This window comes from Scomber scombrus, chromosome 11 (assembly GCF_963691925.1).
Source record: "Scomber scombrus chromosome 11, fScoSco1.1, whole genome shotgun sequence".
Lineage (NCBI taxonomy): Eukaryota > Metazoa > Chordata > Actinopteri > Scombriformes > Scombridae > Scomber > Scomber scombrus.
Genome location: NC_084980.1, coordinates 23,513,864 through 23,536,573, shown reverse-complemented (window position 1 = coordinate 23,536,573; position 22,710 = coordinate 23,513,864). Strand labels below are relative to the sequence as shown.

The 22,710-nt window shown below is 40.8% G+C and overlaps 1 protein-coding gene across 5 annotated transcripts in view; it reads left to right on the top strand.

Moving 5' to 3' along the window:
- LOC133990255 (partitioning defective 3 homolog) overlaps nt 1-22,710 on the top strand; it is a 260,186-nt gene that overhangs the window by 113,886 nt on the left and 123,590 nt on the right. For all 5 annotated transcript variants that reach the window (XM_062428507.1, XM_062428506.1, XM_062428503.1 and 2 more), the window contains exons 6-8: nt 16,720-16,811; nt 18,247-18,330; nt 20,854-20,979. In XM_062428507.1, coding sequence (XP_062284491.1) covers nt 16,720-16,811; nt 18,247-18,330; nt 20,854-20,979 — 302 coding nt within the window. The remainder of the gene's footprint in view (nt 1-16,719; nt 16,812-18,246; nt 18,331-20,853; nt 20,980-22,710) is intronic.

The window sequence follows — 22,710 nt, the reverse complement described above, 5'->3', positions numbered from 1 at the left end:
GAGAACAGGGCATTGCTTTGCACTGAAATGAGCCAGATTGAATCGCATTGAAATGAATGAAACTGCTCTTAGTTCCCAAGTGGGTCATTGTGCGTGCCTGCAGCAGCACCGGCGGCTCGGTGACACGCGGCAGAACAGCGATAGTTCTGAGCTGCGTTTCACAAGCCCCTAAACTCCCAGGCCCCTTTGGCAACAGGTAGGGGGGTCGCCATGGCAACAGCGAGCTGTCAGTCGAGTGTGTATTAATGAGAGCCGGTTGGAGGTGCAGAGGCTGCGTAGAAAGTAGAGTCCTACGCTGCACAACTGTGTGTGTGTGTGTGTGTGTGTGTGTGTATCCATGAGTCATAAGGGTATTTATGAATCTGTGTGTGTGTTTGTTTGTCTATCCATTGATGTGTGTGTGTGAGCATTTATGAATGTGATTGTGTGTGTCTGCTGTGAGCATGTGTCAAAAATCCAGGCAGCCATACATTTGGTTGCAAATCGACCAATTAAGAAGAACAGCCACACGCTGCTGAGACACACACACACACACACACACACACACACACACACACACACACACACACACACACACACACACACACACTCACAACCTGTATAATGTCTGGGTCAGTCTTTACCTCTGCGGGTAGATGACACTCTCTTACTTGACATAAAGGGGGCATTGGATAACTAGAGTCAATATACAGACAGTACATGTGGGATAGAGACATGGGTGTGACATTCAGCAAAGAGCTCTAACCATAATTGAAGGTCTATGGGATCTGATGCTATGTTTTGTATCTATATATCTATGTTTTTGATACTAAAACCCTTCAAAAACAAACTGGATTATCTGAACGATATGTGACAACGATGCTTAGCACAAGGCTGGCTTTTGTTATATTATGAAAATTTGCTACGGCGAAAGTTGGAGATACGTGGTTTCACAGGACAGAGATGGGGTTTGTTTGTGTTTGTGTACATTTTGCCTGCAGCTTTTTCTCCTGAGCTCTGACAACATTTCTATTCCTGATACCTGCAGCTGAAGCCAGACATCGTTAACACAGAAAATACACACACACACACACACACACACACACACACACACACACACACAGACACACACACTGTCAAACTCAAGCACAGATAACGATGTACGTGTCTAAATAAAGATGCGTATGACTCTTGGATGAATGAGCTTTAAATGATGAATAATGAATTTGCTCGTCAGACTTTTTTTCTGTTTCATATGTGAGAGAAAAACAGAAACGAAAACCGAGCGCAGATTCACAAACACAAGTAAGTCTGTTAAAATGAAAACCCGCGACTACCATGACACCATAAATGTCAACTGTAAATCCAAAGGAAACAAACACACACACACACTGACTGACTGAGCCAGCTTAGTAACACAGATGTTGCCTCAAAATACATTTTAATTTGAACCAATACAAATTAAAAGGAGATTTGAGCGCATTATAATAAAAATGCCCTCAAAACTGAGCTTAGATGGTAAAAGGTGAGAGAGCAGCATAGATTTTGTTTTTCTTAACATCTTAGCTGTATAACCTTTGAAAAGTGTTAGAATAACTTTAAGAGAATAACATTTCCCCCCCAATTAACACCTTTCAAGTGCAGTTCTCCTTATCAAACTGGGTTTGTGGCTTTTTAAGAAATATACAATCTTGTGGTGGTGTTAATGATGATCACTTGCAGGAGGTCAGACTCTACTGTGGCTTTTTTTTTTCAGCACAGTAACACTGGTAGCATTCAGTCTGTAGTGAGACAGTGAACACACGAGCCTGATTTGTATCAGTGTGTGTTTGCTGCTGATGCTGCTGTGTGTCCTCAGCCATTAGACTGCAGAGGGAGCGAGTTATCTTTCATGGTGGGATGGAGGCTTCACACAACTCACTGGGGATGTTGTTACACACAAGGAAGGTCCGCGGCACACACACACACTCACTCACACACACACACACACACACACACACACACACTACAAACTACATACTTGTGCAGGAATTCCGATGCTGGCGTCTGCATGTGTGCACCGTGACAGTATTTTCACACAACCAGTCATACATTAAATACACACATACACACACTTTAACACACAAACCTTAACACACTAATACAGACACTAGCAAGCTAGTAAACAAGTATCTGTCATGCAGAGATGAACTTTTCCTCAAATTCACAGCTACACAAACTCAAAACACCCCGCACAATTTTAGTAACACACACAAAACCAAACATACATTTATTATGCATATACTACATTTTTTAAAAACACACAAAAAAATAGTAGTAGATGCTGTAAGATTATGCAACACAACGCATTTCAGGAACACACTCACACTTACACACACATACCTTACTCCGGTGCTTCTTGACTAACAAGCCTCCATGCAGTGTGTGTGTGTGTGTGTGTGTAGTGGAGAGTTGAGTCCCTCAGGTGCACAGTGCAGCTTTAGAAGGATAAATCATGCAAACCTGAGCCGTACACTCATAAATCACCTCAGCACTAGTCTGTGTGTGTGTGTGTGTGTGTGTGTCTGAGAGAGTGTTCATATGTGCTTGCATAATGTGTGCTGAAACCTGCATGTTCAAGTTTGGTTGAGAATCTGTCCATCTGTGTGTGTGTGTGTGTGAATTGATTCTTGTACGTGCAGGTGTGTTTTCATACATATAATTTACTGTGTGAGGATCAAGAAATCTGTGGATATATCTGCTGAGTCTGTGTGTTTGTGTGTGTGTGCGTGTGTGTACGTGTGTACGTGTGTGTACGTGTGTGTGTACGTGTGTGTGTACGTGTGTGTGTGTACGTGTGTGTGTGTACGTGTGTTTTAGACAGTTGAAAGTGAACAGTCCACCTCCTCAGAAACAGCAGGATCAATGTAGACTCTGAAGAAATGACCAGTAGGTGCTGCTGTGGAGCTTAGATTGACGAGAGTAAGACAGATTTGTGTGTGTGAGAGAGATAGAGTGTGTGTGTTTGTGTGTGTTGTGTCCTTCTGCTTTTTTTTACTTCATGTGACTATGGTGTGAATGGGTGTACAGATAATACTGTAGGTGTGTGTTTGTGTTTGCAGATGTGTGAACAGTTCAGTGTTAATCTGCTGTCACCTCGCTATTATAAACCTTTAGTCTGACTCCTCTTCTCTTTTCCTCTCCCTTTGCTTGTTGTATTCTGTTTCTGTGAGCCATATTTGTCTGACACTGCAGCCCCAACCATCTTTCTATTACTTGGCACTCTTTTTCTCAGCTTAGATGCAGTAGATAATCACTCCTACTGCATCTTTTGTCTCACCTTTTCCTTCCATTTATCTCATTTAATAATGCCTTGCAGTTAGAGCAGGTATTTTTTCCAGTAATGAGCATGTTGATGAATCTCTTTAGTGTCAGTTGTACTGTTGCTTTTTATTTGAGAGTAGGTAGAAAGAGTCTTGCACACTCTGTGGAATATGCATTTATCTTTTATTCTGAAGGCATTTCAGCCTGTTGCCTTTAATGACACATTCTCCAGATATCAGATTTTAACTTCACTTGTCTAAGAAATGAAAATAAGATTAGAACTAATGCTAATGTAAGTAACATACTGCATGTAGCCAACACAAAATGCATGTGCAATGAAAAGCTTTAGTGTGCATTTAGACTGAAACTAGCACTGTGTTCCTAAGTAACTCAAGTGGCTGCTTTGTTTAAGGTACGTTACAACACACAACCACCACACAAGAGGATAAAATAAATAAAGTCCAGTTTGAATGATGCGTTCATGGGTTTGGAAGTTTCCATAACACTGCACAACAATTTAAAGGTGCGCTGCATGATTTTGCAACGCTCGAAAGCTGTCACTCCCTCACAGTGGTTTCCAGGTAAACGGTAGATATTCTGTGATATGCAGGTTACAGAGTAATATGTACTTGCACATATTTAATTGGCGGGTTTAAGAGGGGTTCTGATAGGTTCAACTTTTATGGCCAAAGACCTCTGTGTTTGCACCCTTTCTGTACCAATGCAGGAGTAGTGCACAGTTCACAATGTCAGTTTAAAGCATACAATATTATACTTATTATATAAGTTTAGCTCTTATGCTTTACTTCATTGCAAATCTACAAACAATATAACTGTAGACATGATGTAAATGTATTTTAGTTGGTAGTACATCTTATTTTAAATGATTGTATCTTTAGGTCTTGTGTTTTGTTGCTTAATTCATGTATGTAAATGGGTCAATTTGCTTGCTTCTGTAAGTCTACAGTATTCTATTCTATTCAGGGCTAAAAATATCATCCACTCATCACACAGAGGGACAAGGTTAGTGTTTTTGGGCCACATGTTAATAATTAAAAAGTATTTTCTTTGCAGCTGTCCGTAGATTTTTGTCTGACTTGCACACCTCCCTCTGTTTCCCATGTGAAATCCAATCTCACATATTCATCATCATTTATTTGACAGGTATTTCCATCACTGTGGGTTTTACATCTTCGCTTAACTTAACAAACAACTTTTCTGCCTCAAGGTAGTGCAACTACCCTATAGCTACGCAGAACTCTCATCAAAATCTTGCCATTTCACTGGCTGTCTTTCTTTTCCTCTCTATTGTGCTCCCCCATCTCTTTCTCTTTCTCTCTCTCTCCGTCTCTGTGTCTGTATTGATCCCCTTTTTTGTCTCTGTTCCTCACGTCACCCCCTCACATCATCTCCTTTATTTTTATTCCTCTCATTTCTCTCTTGTCTCTCTCCCTCTTTTTCTCCTCGGCTCCTCATCATCTTTGATCTGTTGGTTTTTAATATGACAGAGAGCTGTGGGAGCCCAGATCCCTTCCAGCTGGGAGGGAAAGGGTGAGAGAGCAGGAGTAGAGAGATGGAGGGAAGATGAAAGACATTGCTGCCTTTCCTGAGGCTGTGCAGTTTTCCCCCTGAGGGGATCTTCACCTCTGGGTACAACCTGCCGTCAGGACTTTGTGCACACACACAAGCTCATAATTTGCCGTTCATCACCTGCTACCAAAATATAATTACACCTGAAATAGACCTTATCAGTTTGGACAGATGGTGCCTCTAAAAACACCTGTTGAGGTTCAGTAAAGGTAAGAGAAACACACGCAGGCTCGAATCAAAGACAGGAATCTCAATTTTTAAACCTGCTGCGCTCCGCAGGTTTATCATTAGCGCAACGAAGATGAACAAGGGATTGAGACATTGGCAGATGAAAGGAGGAGTGGAGGAGAAAACCATTCTGCAGAAGAGTTCATCACAAGTTTATAAAACGATCAAAGACAGACAAGAGAGACGACAACAGCAGGTGTCAGCTGCTATCGGAGGACAATCAGAGGGATCTGACGGAAGAGGGATAAAGCCGATTATTGATGCCTGGTGCGCTCTGACAACAAAGTCCTGCTCATTGCGGGCAGTCGGAGAGAGTGTGTTGTCACTGAAGGGATCATAGGTTTGATCTCCAAAACAGCTGAGCTCCCAACCTGTACCAGATAAACTGAAAGGCATGTTTATGTAAGTGAATCAGTTGGTATACTGTTTGTGTGAGTCTTGGTTTGTCTGCTACTTTTTCAGGTCTTTCTTTATATCAAACATATCTTACATAACCACAACATTGTTGCATCTTACTGGAAGGGTTTGACATGAAACTAAAGATTTTGAGAAAGGACATCAGTGCTTGTTGGCAGCTTTGGTTCAAAATAATCCATATTGCCCCCCACAAATGTGAGAAAACATTAATTTGCATTTGTGAACATAGCAGCACATGATAATAAGAGACTGATTAAGTGGCTGTGTGTTGGTTTGTCATTACATTTATCTTAATGAATGAATCACATTGACTATCAGGTGTATTTACCTTGAGTTTAACCGTTCTAATCATTACTAAAACCATATTATAATGAGGAAAAATCATAATGTCACCTATGTAGATGAATGATAACTATCATACTATTATACAAGAAGTATTGTAACACTGATTAACCTCAAGTAATGTCATGTTACTGGAGCCACCAATATATCTAAGATACTGCAAAGCCACAGACCAGCAATTTAAACTCCTAAAAGTGTGCCTGCTTTTCTAAAGTTGTATCTCCACATGTTCAGTCTAAGTGTGTCTCCTGGGTTATTTGCTATTAGATGTACAGCTGTGGAGGTGCTCTGCTGAAGGTGGAGCAAATACTGCTGCAGCACACTGCAGCGGGAAGTAAAGGGAGAAAGGAGGATAGAGTACAGAGTGAGTGAGTTTTTGTGTTTTCTCCCTGACTTGTTTGTACAGACACACTCTTCTTCTCTGCTGCAGCCATTACAGTTTGAGTCAGTCAGAATAATGGCCTTCAGTCTGACAACTCTACCTCAGTGTGTGTGTGTGTGTGTGTGTGTGTGATGCTTGTCACCATTATCTGCTGCTGCCTTCCTCTCATAGGGTGCAGCTTGGTCGAGGCTTTGCCTGTTATTCTGCTCCGTGGCGGTGTCTCCATCGGGAGAGTCTCATCTCAGTAAAAGACACATCACATAACAAGATGTGTGATGAGCTTTTGACCCAAATTACTGCTCACTGGATGAAACCAAACAAATGTAAAGGCATCTACAAATTTGATTTTAGTTAGTCTCCCTTTAGTGCTTTGTAGGTTTTATCAATGTCAATGGTTGATTATGTTGGAAATAAAGTTTGGCCCAGCCGTGTGTCTAAATGTTTGGCTGAAAGAACAGATCGATAGTTATTATTTTTAATTAAAAAAAGAAAGTCTGAAATTGCACAGTGTTGATTTAATAGCTGCTCTGTTGTTGGAGTTGACATGCTCATTGAACTGAAAAATCACTGGCATGAAATCATCCCACATGGCCACAACACCTCAGCTCGGCTCTGTCTACAGGTGGCTGCGGTGAAATATTTCTGCTAACCTCGCTCCAAATGTGGAAACGTAGTTAATGATGCGTGAAACTAATCGTACTACAAAAAGCCTCAGACGTCCAAAGAGCACACAGTTTGTTTTGGGGGATATTTGTGAGATTTGAAGTCATTTTTTTTTGTTATGTAAGCTGTGTTTGCTTACAATTCCTCACTTATGCTCCTTAATTTGCCCATTATCCCAATATGAAAGACAGAATAATGTGTCCAATTGAAATTAAATTGCATTTTTTTGTCTACTAAAGCACACATATCTGCCACTAAACAAACAATCCCCGAGGAAAAGAGCACTGCTAATGTCAGTTAGCGTGCTAGATAGCTAATTAGCGGCTCAGATGCAGCACCGTAAACACTAAAAACATAGGAACATACCTCCAAATGTCACTTTAGTTCAGGTAGAAGCTGGCTCGGTCATTGCTCTTCAAAATCCCTGTTAGCAACACAGTCTATCCATTACTTCTGTCCTTTATTTCTGTCTCAGTTTGGTACGTTGTAGCAGCGTTAGCCCGCCAGCTAGTGACAAGCCTCCTTTGATTTGATGAATTTTAGACAGTGCTCTCCACGATCATCATTAAATCATCAAAGGCAGTAATATCACTTGGAAAAATGGTCGTTGTAGCCTCAGTAAAGTTCAGTAGATCTATACTAAGGAGCATTGAAGCTGTTTGGGAGGCTTTTAGCTAGATTTTCCTTGTTTGTGACCCATCTGTGTTGAATATAATCAGAACAAGAAAGCATAAACACATATTATATGCCCAGTTGCAAGTTAGGAAGCTTTTTTTGGGGTATCATTTTACTGTTTTTGCTTCCTATGTTTAAATGAATTGGTTCACTGTTTATTTGCTTGCTTGATCCACTCAAGTTGATATATTGTTACGTCCCACATATGGGTTACATATGGTATAAACACACACGCCCATAAACACAGTCGCAAACTTTATTTTTCCTCTCCCTCCCTTTTTTTTTTTCTTACTCCCCATCTCGTTTACATACTGTATTCCGTTACTGTATTTTTACCATCACACACACACACACATACACACTCTCTCCCTCCACCTGTGTCATGTTTGACATTTTCTGGAGAGCCAAGTCAAGCTGGTTCTGACAGTGTGTGTTGGATTCAGGCCTACGTCAACGTTCAGCCCGACTCTGGCTGATTACTGTCTAAATAATCTCTCCACACCGCTGGAACGCCAGACAGCCTCAGAGAGTGCCGGGCAAAGACATGAACCATGGTGGGGGGGTGGAGGAGAATTTCAGCTTCTCAAAGAATGTCATTGCAGTAGAAAATTAATATGTGTCTAAATGCTACAACATTCACAGTTCTTGCATCCTGATTGGTGAAATGGTTTCCGTAATGTTTGAGAAACTCCACGTTGTAACCAAACTCTTTATTTAATTGAATGAAACTGATGAAGAAACTCAAACTTTGCTGCCTTTTTGCTTCCCCCAAGCAATCAAAATACCACTATAAAAGTAGAAAGTGTAAGTATAAAAAGTATAAAATGTGAAAACATCCCTGAATCCCCTCTCTGTTTAGAGCTGGGAGTTTTCAAAGCGTCGTTTGTCATCCTTTGAACGAGCTTTGTCATGGTTTTCTGTCCCTCTGTGTAATGTGTCTTTGTCTTTCTCGCTATCTGCCTCTCTGTCATTCTCCTTGAGTCAGTCTCTCTAGCTGTCTACCTTTCCTTGCTTTTTTTTATTTATTTTTTTTTTATCCCTGAGCTTTCTCATTTCTCTGTGTCATCACTCACTTTATCTCTTCCTACTGCTCTCAAGAGAAATAGTTTCTCAAACACTTCTCAGTAATCTGAATACTGTTTTTTAAAGATAACTATTAAATATCGAAAGTAATCAAATCGGCGTCAAACATCCCGCTACGGCTTCAGATTGCGCTGCATCAAATAAGTGTCATTCACACCTTCTGCTGTTCCATTTCGAGTGACACTGACTGTGCTCTCGTGGGGGGAGCAGCTCCTAAAATGTGAGTTTTTGAAATTGCTTAGATTCCTGACAAGGTCTCTATTGTCTGTTTATTTCTGAAAAAAACTGCATATTTTGTCGTGATGATATCCCTCTACCCCAACCCATCCACTTCGGATTGAATTGGATTGCAGAAATTGCAGTTGAATTAAGTGGATCGGGAAAGCAGCGCCGCGGTAATTTAGAAAATGCTGGAAGTCTCATTTTGTTCACGCTGTTATTGCTACTCTCTGTAGTAGTTTGATGATGCAGGGCTGCAGGTACAGTGTGGAGACAAGCTGTGGGGAAGGTAGAAAGTGTCTGCATACTGCAATGTAGGCTGAACATGACAAAAGAGCAGGGTATGTGTAACCCCTACATACCATTCAGGGTCAAATTTGACACATTTTTATGTGTAGTTTTACTAATGTGACCCCAAATATACAAAGAAAATGGGTCATCATTTTATTTTTGTGCAACTGATACACATTTTTGGATATGCAAATGTCCAAATTTGACTTTTGTACACTTCATACTCTATAAAATGTGCTACTGGACCATAATGTAGTGATTGTGAATCTATTTTTTTCCATAGATAAACACACATTAATCAACATTTATGTATTTATTTATAACTAATGGGGGAATGAATGAATTTGAATTGGTGTAAGGACTAATTATGAGTCAAAATATGAACAGTATGTAAGGGTTAAATAGGGATAAAAGTGAAGACACCATGGTCAACCATTCATCTGAACTATTTTAAAGATTCAGTACTTTGTGGAAAACAAATGTGTCAAACAACATGGATTCTGGTTTGATTATAGTTGTAGAAAGTACAAAAATGATGTAGGAAATATTTCAGTATACTCACACATATTTATTGAAAGGGGCTAAGATAATGAGACTAGAGCTGCAATGATTAGGCCATTAATCGCTTAGTCGATGGACAGAGAATGAATCACCAACTACCGATTTAATAGTCACTTCTTAAGAGAAATGCTTAAATTCATACATTTCTTTAGTTTCTATCATAATACACTGAATACTTTGGTATGGAGTCTTTTTGTTGGGACAAAACAAGACATTTTAGGTAGCATGTTGGGCTTCATGAAAAGTTAAATGTAAAATGAATAGACCAAATAACTAATTAGTTTAAGCAATAAAAATAATTGGCAGATTAATTGATAGTGAAAATAATTGTTAGCTGCAGCCCTAAATAGGACGACAGCGTGCAAGATTCATTTGACTCAACCGAACAGAAAATAATGGTGAAAGGAGAAAAATCTACCGAAATTGAGAAGATGCGAGATGACCAGCTGCATCAAAATTGAAATAAATTGCCCAAACATATAACAAGAACAATTACTTTACTGTTTTTCATCTGTAAATGTTGCACTGAGTACATATTTTGGTCACAATTCCTAAAAAACTAAATGTAAGGAATCTTTTATGTAAAGTATTTGATCTTGCGATGTATCTAGTATATAATCAAAGAAGTGAGCAAACAAAAGGAAAGGCACATATAAGGCATCCTCCTCTCCTTGTGTTAACGGCTCAACTGGCAGCCAGGATGATATAAACTCTGATAACGTCCCTTCGGCTCAATGAATCTTCCGAGTTATTGACGACGCCATCCGCCCTTCTGGATTCCATTATCAAAGTGTCTTCAAAGGAGAGTAATTGAATTAGCGCAAGGGGGATCTGTAATTGAAAGCTTGCTTTTTTTTTTTTTTTTTTAATGATGCATCTTGATCTATCACAGAGCCCAGCGTCGGCATTCATCAAACGTGTCCCCGTCGTGACAGATAGCGCTGCAGTATCAACATAATCAAGGGCGTCAAGTCTGTTTGATCCTAAGATATGGCAAAGATCTCGCATCTGATACCATTTGTCACCAAAAGTTTTAAGCTAGCAGACATTTTTTGGATAAGTGGAACCATTCCTGATTGATAATCTTCATGGGTTTTTCAACTTTATTTTAATTTTTTCATCACTTTGCAGAAGTTCAATAACAATTCAGCAAAATTGCTCAGTACAGATTCCTTTTTCAGCATTGACATCCTTCACCTGCGTCAGTGTCGGAGCATCCCTGACCTCAATGACCTGCCCAGTGAATAAGACATAAAAAGGTTGTGTGCAGCGGTGTTTGATCATTACCCCCCCCCCCCCCCCCCCCCTTCCTTCACTGAGTGTTTTTAGTGGAAATCTGAAAATAGGCCATCGGTGAGGTGAGCACACCTGGAGCTTTGTGTGTGTGTGTGTGTGTGTGTGTGTGTGTGTGTCTCTCTCTCTCCTGAAACTGAACAGGTTTATTTGTTGTCTCTTCCTAGAAGGGGTCACATGGCCATTGAACCAGAAGCTATTTGTGAGGGTTTCCTTTTTTTCCCCTGCTGCTCTTTTTGGGCCACTGCTCTTTTTTCATTTGTTTTTTTTTGTATTTTCTTTAAAGTACTCAACTCCACAGTCTTGTCTTGTCTTTTAGTTTATTTTTGGTGATGTGATGCTTTTTGTTTGTCACCAATATCTCCCAGTACTGTGATATATTCTTCTAGGCTTTTCTGGTTGTTTTTTCAAAAACTACAACAGCTGCGTTCAACTTGACAAACACTTGCACTTCACCTCCAGCAGTGATTCCTCATTGACATTTGCATATGAAGATGCTGTGAAATACTAGTTATTCATCTTCAAGTTTCGTCTTTCATCTATCTCTCTATCTCTCTCTTAGACCCAGATGGTGTGTGTGGTGGTCTTCAGGTTAGAGGTCAGAGGTTAAAGCTAATTTATAGTCTTTACTTCAGGGTTCCATCCGGTTGTGGACATATGGAGCTCTGCTGGAGAGGGCACATATACCAGTTTACTGTGATGAATGTCTGTGTGTGTGTGTGTGTGTGTGTGTGTGTGTGTGTGTGTGTGTGTGTGTGTGTGTGTGTGTGTGTGTGTGTGTGTGTGTGTGTGTGTGTGTGTGTGTGTGTGTGTGTGTGTGTGTGTGTGTGTGTGTGTGTGTGTGTGTGTGTGTGTGTGTGTGTGTGTGTGTGTGTGTGTGTGTGTGTGTGTGTGTGTGTGCATTGGAGTTCAGCATGTGTTACTATGCCTTGTGCATTTTTCAGTTAGAAACACACATGTTCATGCACAGGTTCAATACTCACAGTGGTCAGTGCACAGGCAAAGCATCCACCAACAGAAATCCATTATCATTCTTTAGGCTCCAAGCTTTAAAAAAGTAATATTCTGCACATCGTTGTCCTCTGTAAAAAGTAAAAAAAATAAATAACACAAAAGAGTTGTTGAAGGTTATACATAAACTCATGTATCTGGGTATTGTTTTAAAGTTTTAGATCTGAGTATTGATATGATACATTTTTCTACACAAAAGCAACTTCATATCAATAATACATATTCTGACTAAATGTTTCATACCAACTTTTCCCTTCTTTGCATAACTTTCTTTAATACTTTCTCCCAAAAAGTATTGAGGTTTGATACCCAGTCTAGCCTTAATGGCCTGTAGCACAATACTTCTTGTTATCAGGTTACCACAACACTTTCTAGCTGTAAACCATCCTCTGGTTAAACCTTGTGATGGTTAAATGTAAACCTGCTGGTTCATTGAATCAGCAAAGCATGGAACATGTGTCAGCTAGGGTTAGAGTCATTCTACTTACTTATTCTACTGGTTGACAGGTGAGCTACTTGTGAGCTTTTGTGAACCTTGACTTGACTTAATTGCCGTTGTCAGACAGCAGGTGCAACTTGACATTTCTTTGCTGCTAAGTCATTTAATATCGCTTCCTATCAAGTTTTTTTTAGAGAGATTGTCATTCGGAAGTTGTGCAACTTCGACATCAAACCAAAATCTTTTCGCAATATGACATTTTGGTGAAGTGATCATTAATATTTAAACAGATGTGGAATTTGAAATTTTAATGCTGTTTCAAAAAAAAAAAGACTACAAGCATGTACAGTTCCACAAATGAGAATAAATAGTCTGTACAGTAGCTTTTTAAAAGGGATTTAAACATTTATGCAGATATTCCCATTTTAATATTTATTAAGCGTCAAAATGTTTGCATTTTTCTAAGCATCACAAGGAAGTTAAACTTCACTCCTGCAAATAAATCCCCCTCCTCTCCATCCCTGCCTGCCTGTGTGTCTGTGCACATGCATCCACATCACTTTTGTCAGTGACAGTGTGGTCAAAGTGGCAGGAAAAGGGAGCGGACAGCACTTCATTAAAGTGCAGCATTACTCCACTCATTCTCTCTCCCATACACACACACACATACACACACATACACACGCTAAGCATAGACCACTTCATTTAGTATGAGAGATAGAAAGGACAGGCCCCGGTGGATTCTCTTATTAATCTTTAATGAGCCCCCGCGCCTGAAAACTGCCCGTCTGCCTCTCCTTTCTCCACACTCAGGAAACAAACAATGACTCGGCTGGAAAACGCATCGGCCCCTCGTTCTCGTACCTGCCCGCCTGTCTGCCTGCTAGCCATTAACCCCCCAACTCGGGCCTGAATTATTAATGCGGCTATCTATCACTGCTCGGTTGGCCCACTCCCACCGACGGGAATGGGCGACGGCTCCATGGTGCGGTGGGTGGAAAGTGTGGCGATGCGTTTCCGATTGTCTCCCCGCTGCACTTCAGCAGAGAGTTGGAGGAAAAGCTGATTGGTCCATCTGTCAATCAAATTGCACAAGTCATCTTGAGTTTTTGCTAATGTTCGTCTGGGAAGAAGCATGATTGTATTCACCTGTTTTTTCTCTTATCTAAATAATGCTATTTCTCCTTGTGTAGAGCTTGCTTTTAATGGTGCATCGTGATCTCACACAGAGCTCCCCCGCGTCTGCATTCATCAAATATGTCTCTGTCATGATAGATAGCACTGCAGTATCAACATAATCAAGGGCATCGAGTCTGTTTGATCCTAAGATAAGGCGAAGTTTTCACAATGAAGGAGAAAGAGATCTTTTTTTTCTTCTTCAGATAGTGAAACCCGACTGAAAAATCTCATCCATCATCTGAGGTTCAAAGTTCATTCCTGACCTTGGGAATGACAGCTTCTCTCTGCAAGGATTACTTTACTTGAAGCTTTAAATCATATTAAAGGAAATTTATCAGCAGATTGAGTTGTAGATTGTTTAAATTCCATTCTGTGAATAATTGAAAGCATCTCTAATTTTCCTTTTGAAGCAGACCTAAAATTCATTTATTTACAGCTAGGTACCTAAATCTGCTGATGGAGATCATGTGATATGATAGAAAGCCCCAGAACAGCTTCTGCATTGACTGTGGTCTGACATTATTTTCTCATCACTTCGATTATGTTCATGTCTTTGGGCAAGAAGCAACAGGGCGTGTGGGAAATCAAGAAAAACAGAACTACAGCTTTAGATGCAGGCTAATTTCTTTCCACTGGCCTATTGTAATTATATTGTACCAGTATTGATCCATGGCAGCGGCTAGGAATTGATATATACTCCCATAAATACACTATTTACTACAGTATTCTTATTTATTAATGTGTGTTAGTTGTTTCTTTGTTTGTATCTTTTCATCATTCCTCTCTTTCTCCCACACTCACACTCACACATATACACACACACACACACATATGATCTCTTTCTGACTGGAGGATAGAATTGTCAGCATGCAGCCAGATCCTCAGAGATGGTGCGTATTGAAATAAAGGGGGTCTGCGAGATGCCTGCGTACGCTGTGATGAATGCCGATCTCATTTGCTCTTCCTCAGATAGCACCGAGCGACTCCTCTCCCTCCCCGACACCCTCCTCCTCCTCCCCCTCCTCCCCCTCCTCTTTGCCTCACTTCTTATCTCCTGATAAATATTGAATAGTGTTAGATGTGTTTCTGAGGCTTGTTATTGTTTCTCTCTCTCTGCTGGATTCTCTTTATCTAGCCTCTCTGTATGTTTTATGGTGGGTGTGTGTGAGACTGTATCTGCTCATACATATACATATATACATATGATCCTGGGTGCATGGGTGCTCGTACTGTACTAGTAAATTAATCACCGGTTTGTAACATAAAGTTAAAACCTTTTTTGGCAAAGGAGAAACCCATTTGTGGAATGTTACCTCTTTAATTATGCACATAATTTCTACATTAAAGCCTTTTTAATGCTTTAAAAAGTCTTCAAATGAAGATCTCTCATCCAACAATACAAATAGTGTTTTATGACGCATATTATCTTCTTTATAGTCTTGTATATGCTCATATTCTCATTTAACGGATGTCCTTCAGAAAAGACTTGACAATTGCATGCAAGTCATTTGTTAAATATTTAAAAATCCTGTTCAATAACAACAGGTGGAGCAGGCACACAAGCAGCAATCATTTATTGAAGGCATCATCTCATTTTTATTACATTTGTAACTCAAATTGGCATTAAAATGTACACATTTTCTTTGGTGGTGCTTTCAGAGGAAACATGCTTTGTTCTTTGTGCTTCAGTTTGTAGTCAAGTGTTTCTGATTCATAGAAGATAAGTTAGCAGAGATAATGCTTGTATGCAGCAAAGCTCTGTTCAATAGTTAGGTAGAAAAAAAAGAGGCACAGACAGTTTTGATTAATAAAACATATTTATGCATCTATAGTTCACATTAAATGGAAAAATACAAGGTTAAAGTGTCTCACGTTCCTCACACATTGCCAACACTGTCCTTGTGCAATGTTTTCTCACACACACACACACACACACACACGCACACACGCACACGCACACAAGACACACATAAACACTTTTACACTGCCCTATAAGCTGCACGTCCTCCAGGCACCCAAAGTGTCATGGCAACCGTACGGCAGCCACGGTAACGGCAGGCTCATTTTCATACTGATGAGGTGGCCGGTTGCCGGGGAGGCCTGTGCTGCTGCTGCTGCTCGCTCTTCTCTCCTCTCCGGTGTCGCCCTGAAATTTTAATGACCTCCTTTTTCTGTGCTTCTCATTTTTCTCTCCTTCGCTCACTGTGCCCTGTCTGTGTCTGTGTGTCTGTGTGTGTGTGTGTGTGTGTGACCGTGTCTGTCTGTGTTTGTGTGTACATGTCATGAGTTTCAGCTTCACTATTCAAACAGACACGCACTAAAGTGTCCACAGTTAATACAAGAGGAGAACAAAGGCGATGTAATTTTGAAGAGATGAGCTGTTTTAAAGGGCATGTATTTTTATACATGTGGAAGACCTCCTCCAGTCTGCTCCTCTTGGCTTCGGCAGGTTAGAGGCTCAGCCTACTTTTTAAGCTGATGAACTTCTTCCACATAACCAAGAAATCAAGAAACAATCTCGGGGAAATCAAACGCCAGTCCGATCTGACAGACTCGGAAGAACCGGGATTGAAAATAAGGGTTGGATAGGTCTTTTTATCTCGTACCTTAGTGGACAAACACAGATTTTGCTTTCTGGAAGCTTCACAAGGCCCCAGATGAAGAAGACTACCATGTTAGAATGTTTTTCTGTCTCTTGCCGAAGTTAAACAACATCTGCAGCGTCTACGTAATGCCCCAATTGTTGAATTTCTTTATTGCAGAAGTCTCTCTTTGACTACTTCCACCTTTTATGGGTAATGGAAAAAGACTTATGGGCGCTCAATCTGTCATAGTGACTTACTACCGTTTAATCATTGGTGCTACAACCAGAAATAGCTAGAACATCTCAAAAATGTGTCACATGACAATGCATAACAATGTCTTTTTGTGCTACTCCTTTATTCTTCTTGGATTGGGTGTAATCTCCTGAAATGAGAACGAGACAATGACACTCAACCAAAGTTATGATTGGGGTTCAAACTCACTCACTCTTGGCTTTTGCTTGTCTTTTTTTTTTGTCCAGGACGAAGAAGCCAGAGAGGAAGAAAATGGGAGGATTGAACCAGTTGGTCGAGCTGACTCCTGCATGGACCACACCCCTGTGAGATCATTAGAGTAAGTCCTTCAGTCATGGCTCAGCTTGCCTTTCTGTATCCTAACATCCCTTTACTGCTGCTATGCTTAGACAATGCTTGAAACTCAATAACCTCCTAACACCGGAGTGACTTGTGATCCCTCACTGAATATTTTAACAGTTTGATTTTAAAATGTGATACCTACCATCTATCACACTCGTTCTCTCAAACTTTAAAAAAAGATAGACCGGCAAGGTTTCTATATTGTAATCCAGGTTTGTTTGTACCAAATCTCATTTTCCACCCTGCTTCCTGATTTGCATAATTCTCTTTTGTGGGAGCAAAATGATCCTCGTCTCGCCATCAGAGCTCTCCCACGCACTAAACCATTCAGCTCCCGTTATTAACAACTGTGTTTTGTTTTGTTATTTTGCTCTGTTGCATGCTTCCAGTTTAATATGCAGGTACGGTATTGTTATTATTCCTATGATTTCCCAGAGACTCTGGCTTCTCCCGCCTCTTAGTTGTCAACAAGGGGCCTATTTTCCCTGAGCTAATCATAGTCATTGTATCAAAGCTGTGAGTCGATTAGATTTGGCATCTTGTAAAATATGCCTGCGTTGAGATGTTTTACAGCCAAGCAGGTAGTGAGTGAAGAGAAAGAAGGCCGCCTCAGAAAAGCAAATAGCTGTAACCATTTTTTTTTTAAGAGTCAAAGAGTCAAATCAACAAAATACACTCTCATAGAAATGCAGTAGAAAATGATAAACAGCTTTTAAAGGCTCGTGGGAAATACTTGTTTGGGTTGATGAAATTGTTGAATTTATTTTTTCCTCTTTCTGCTTCTATTACTTAGCGGCAACAGCTGAAACACGCAAGTCAAAGTGTTTGAACCACTTCTTACAGTGATTTGGTTTGTGCAGCGTTTCAGCTGCAAATGTCTTCTCGAGTGTTAAACATCAAAGACGCTCCCAAAACTGCGCCGCTGAAGGAGGCGAAACTACATTTTAAATTGTTGTGGGAAACAGCAACTTTGCTAGACGTTGTGTTTTATTTATTATTCAGTATTCTGCATCAGGGATATTTCTCCCCTAAAGCATACATGGAGACGGCAGGCTTCTCTGTCTCTCATGGCTCCATTTGAAGGTTCAGTCTAAATGGGATGTGTTTAAGGATTTCCTTGTTATCCCTTACATGTGTTGGATTTATTTGGATTGCTCTATTCTTGTCTTTTGTTTATTCTTGTCTTTTATTTGTCCCTTTCAATCTTTTTGATTTCTTGTTTTTTTTTTTTGTCCTTGTTTATGCGTTTGTTGTTGTCATTATCTCATTTGTTCCATTGTCATTGTTTGTCCTGTTTTTGTTTCCATGCCCACATGGTGTCACCCCTCTCCTGTCCTCTCCACTCCACTCCCTCACCCACCCAACAACCCCTCCCGTCTCTCCGCCATCCATCCATCCATCACGTATCCCAGAGACATAGTCAAACTGGTGGAGGTGTCAAACGACGGTGGGCCCCTGGGAATCCACGTGGTGCCTTTCAGTGGCAGGGACCGCAGGTAAAAATATCCAGAGCCACAGTGCTTTTTAAAGGAGGAAAGAAGGAGAGAGTGAAGGTGAAAGAGAGAAACAGGCAGACCTGGTGCCCCACAGGGCCTTAACACATCTAAACTGCTAAAAAATGTCTCTCTTTAAATGATCTATTACGTTTTTTTTTTCTTTGTTTATGCTCACCTCATTCCATTTACAGGTCTGTTACTTTAACTACAGTAGTTGTGTTAATGAGCAAAAGACTAGTGTTGCCCACCTACCACTTTCAGTTGATTACAGCCTTAGTGTAGACTCATAAAAGGGATTTTACATCAGGTAAAACTGTCTGTAAGAGTTTAAAGTTTGGCTTTTTTTTAAGTTTGCAAAATCCCTGCAGAAAAGTGTGTTGTATCAACTAACACACACACACACACACACACACACACACTCATGCATGCACGTACATACTGGACATTCCTAGTTGATGCCCGTGTGTAATCACTTCATCACTCACGCAAACTTCATGCACATACACGAGACATATACACACAGGTCTGCATTTTGGCCATCGCCATCATGAAGCCATTTGCCAGTTTCCAGGGATCAATCGCAGTTGTTTAGGCTACGTAGGTGACCATCGTATTTCCTTGTGCCTCCTGTCACATCAGCTTTACGTGACTTAAAGGGGTACACTGAACAGCTCACGCAACACATGCACATGTACCTACAAAACATTGAGAAGCACCACCCACACAGCTGGAACAAAGCTGTGAGGGAGGAATTAGAGGAATTTCACATCTGGTTTAAATATACCCACAAAGGCATTTTTTTTTGGAGGCTGTGATCAAGTCGTAAAGCCCCTCAGACTTACACTGAGAATCCAGTCAAAAACCTCACTCTAGTTGAGTATATAACATTGTTTTCAGCCCTGAGATTTACATGGAAGCTCTTGTTATTATTGTAGATAAGTTTTAGATGGTTCTAATGCTTGTATGGCTTTATAGTGCCAAGCAGCAGTCACTTATATTCTTTTAGTTTCCTTTCCACAAGCACAGAGCCAAAATATTTCTCGATGTTGGACTCTGCCCTCCAGAATCGCAAATATGATCAGTGACTACCAAACTCACTGTTGTACTTTATTGAAAATCCAGATCATATCATTTCTCTCAGCGCCCGATTAATCAACCTAAAAGCACATTTATAATGTCCTTTTCTTTTATTGGGGAAATGTCAGAGTAGACGTTATACCAAGATTAAGATGCCCAGGCTTTCATCAGAGAAATAGCCCCTCTACAGCAAATCGCATCGCGTTCTCACTCAAATTCAATCAGTGGAATTGTCTCTGAACTTTGTTCAACTCCTGAACTTTTCTGCCCTCTCTGTAATCACATTGTCATTCATTTTGGAATTATAAGCCTCAGGCGAGGTTGGAGTATTAAACCCTTAAAATCTACCCAATTTGACCTAGGTGGCTGGCTCGTACTGTCTCAGAAAAATCCTCGACGCACACAGACACAGACTATATATGGAAGAAGACTCGATTAGGCTTGAACGTCTTTCCTACCCGCTTTTGATTTCCTTCCCCTGACTCGGGTTTATAATCCGCAAAGCGCTCTTTCAGGTGAAGTTAGCCTCTCGCTGCTGCTGTACGGGGAGGCATAAGCCAGTTTGCCACACCGGATTACAGGGCGACAACCGTTGCAGCTCAGCACGGTTGAAGTGCTACGAGTACGAATAGACCGACCTCTCTCTCTCTATCACCAACCCGCCTGCTATCAGTGTTTAATGGTGCTGTTTTCTCACCGCACTCAGAAAGCACTTTGTTTATGTTTTTTTTTTTTTTTTTTTGCTTTTGAAAAAGAGACGCGGGAGTCCTAGAGGTTAGAAAATTAACACCTGCAAAAAGCATCGACCTCGGCAGATCTGCGGCAGAGTTTTTGAATGTGTTGATTGCCTTTTGAATAGATGCCTCCCCCACACTGCCTTCGAAAGCACCCCCATGTGATGTGACTGCTTTTCTCTCATAAGCCTCATTGGTACACTGATGATGCAAATGACAGGACCACATTGTACACTGTCTTCAAGTGCGACAGGATAATGATAAAAGGCAGACATTAGGCACAGCTTGGCTTTTTTTTTTTTTTTTTTGCAATATATTTTTTTTTGTTTAATAGAAGAAGGTTTTTACACCACAGACTGTTTCTTGGGGAGTCACCTGACCGTGGAAAGAGGAATCTTTGTATTTGATAATGCAGTTTTGATGTAAGAATTATACAGAAAGCAATGTGAAGCATACAATGTAAAATACAAAGATTTTATAGCCCTGAGAGGTAAAGACTCTCCAAGATACCTTAAGGATTCAACAGGTGACACACAGTACCAGGCACATATTTTTTGTTATAACACAGTACTTAAAATACCCTGACTCTAGGTGTTTGATTAAATTGTACTATCTATAGACCAGCCCTGTCCTGGCTACAGCAAAGCAGCCATACTGAATCCACAGACTTCCTCTTCCATTTTGTTTTGACACCAACTTTTGAACATTTCAGGACTCTTGGCTTGTTGGTCAAGCGTCTGGAGCGGGGAGGCAAGGCCCAGCACCATGGCCTTTTCCAGGAGAATGACTGTATCGTCCGTATCAATAACGGAGACCTGCGAAACATCCGCTTTGAACAGTAAGACAGCAGCTCGCAGGCCCAACTGCTGAGCTCTGGTGGTTCCCGGACTACCTGTTTGATTGGCTTTTTCAAGCCTTAATTTGCCCCCTCTGCTTCTTTTCCTCTACTTATACTTACAGTCCTCCACCCGTCACTTTAGTATTATCCTCTCTTCTCATGTCCTCTGCCCTCCTCTCTGCTCTCCTGCCAGTGTACAGGCTCCCCTGCCGTCCGTCACTGTGCTAAGCTAACCTTTCCCTGTTTAACTCCTGTAGGTTGCAACCTCAATCACTGATGCAGTCCTCCCTGCAATCCTCCCAGCCTCTTATTCCCCTGTGTTTCAGTAACAGCTCACCTGGACTCCTATTTTAACACCTTTCTTGCTCATTCCATTGGAATGAATGGGAATGAGGCTCCTAACATTCATAGCACATATGTACTGCATGCATGCCTGTGTTCTGCATATGTATTCTGTTACAAGCTCAGCACAAAAGCTGAAATCCAGTGATGCATAAATGTGCTTGATCTGACTTTCTCCTGCCAGCTCGAATGTACAGTATATTAATTATATGTGCTTTCTCCACTGCAGTATGCAATTATGTAAGATAATTAATGTGTCACGCAAAGTACCACCCACATTTGCACATAGACGGATGCATTATGATGATGCATTTATATCGGTTTCCTCAAATTACAAAACAATATTTCCACTTATTACTTGTGCTATATAGCCATGGAGATCATTTTGGTTTTATGAGGCTTTTATATGCCTATTTCTGCAATATTTGTCCCCACATGGCTCAATACAATGGAGATGAATGGAGTTCCATTTGTAGTGCTCTCAGCATTGAACAATAACTTATAAACATTTCAGCAGCAACATCTTTTTCTCCAGTAACAGTATCCAGTGTAACCCCACTGAACATGCTGTCGACATTTTTCACACATTTATGTATTTGGAAATAGTTCCAACACTCACCTCCATTGCATCAGGGTAAAGGAGACAGATATCGTAAAACCTGGCCAATAAAACCATAACTTGATACAGCCGGGTGATGGTGACATGTCTGAGTCTGAGACCATGTTGTTGAGCTATAAGTCAAGTAATGGATGGGAATAAAGCTGCCATAGACAGTGTTGTTACAAGTGCATCAACAGTTGCTGGTGTTATTTAACGTTATTTTTTTAAGGGAGCAGATTACGTCTCGTCTGCTACTCGATCCAGCCTGAAATCGTAAAGATGCCTAGACAATACTATCCTCCTCGGGGAGTGTTATTAGTGGCTGAAAAAAAAAAAAAAAGGAGTCTGGAATTTCACTATGAAATTCTCGGCGGGGGCCAAGTTGAGGTTGTTATTTAGGGGGGGGGAAGGAAAGAGGCAATAGAGATTCTGGGGCCCTGGCATTTTTCGGAACGTCCGTTCAGCTGTCGGGGCGAAAGGAAGAGCCTTACCAAAGTGTGCTTTATTGAAACAGGTGGCGCTAACAAGGCTCTGCTGTTACAGGGTGATGACAGCCAACATAAGTTTCCATTCACACCTACTGTACATGAGCTCACACCGAATGGGGGGGGTTTAAAAGAGGATTTTCTGCAAACTATCCCACGGATAGAGGTCTCCTTCATATGAAGCCAAATGAGGGGATTATATGATGGAGCTGTCGGAGAGAGTTCAGTTTCTTTTGAGAGCCGAGCCGCTCACGCTGGCAATAAGTATTAATTAACATGTCAGAACGTTCAGGTGGGCGAAGA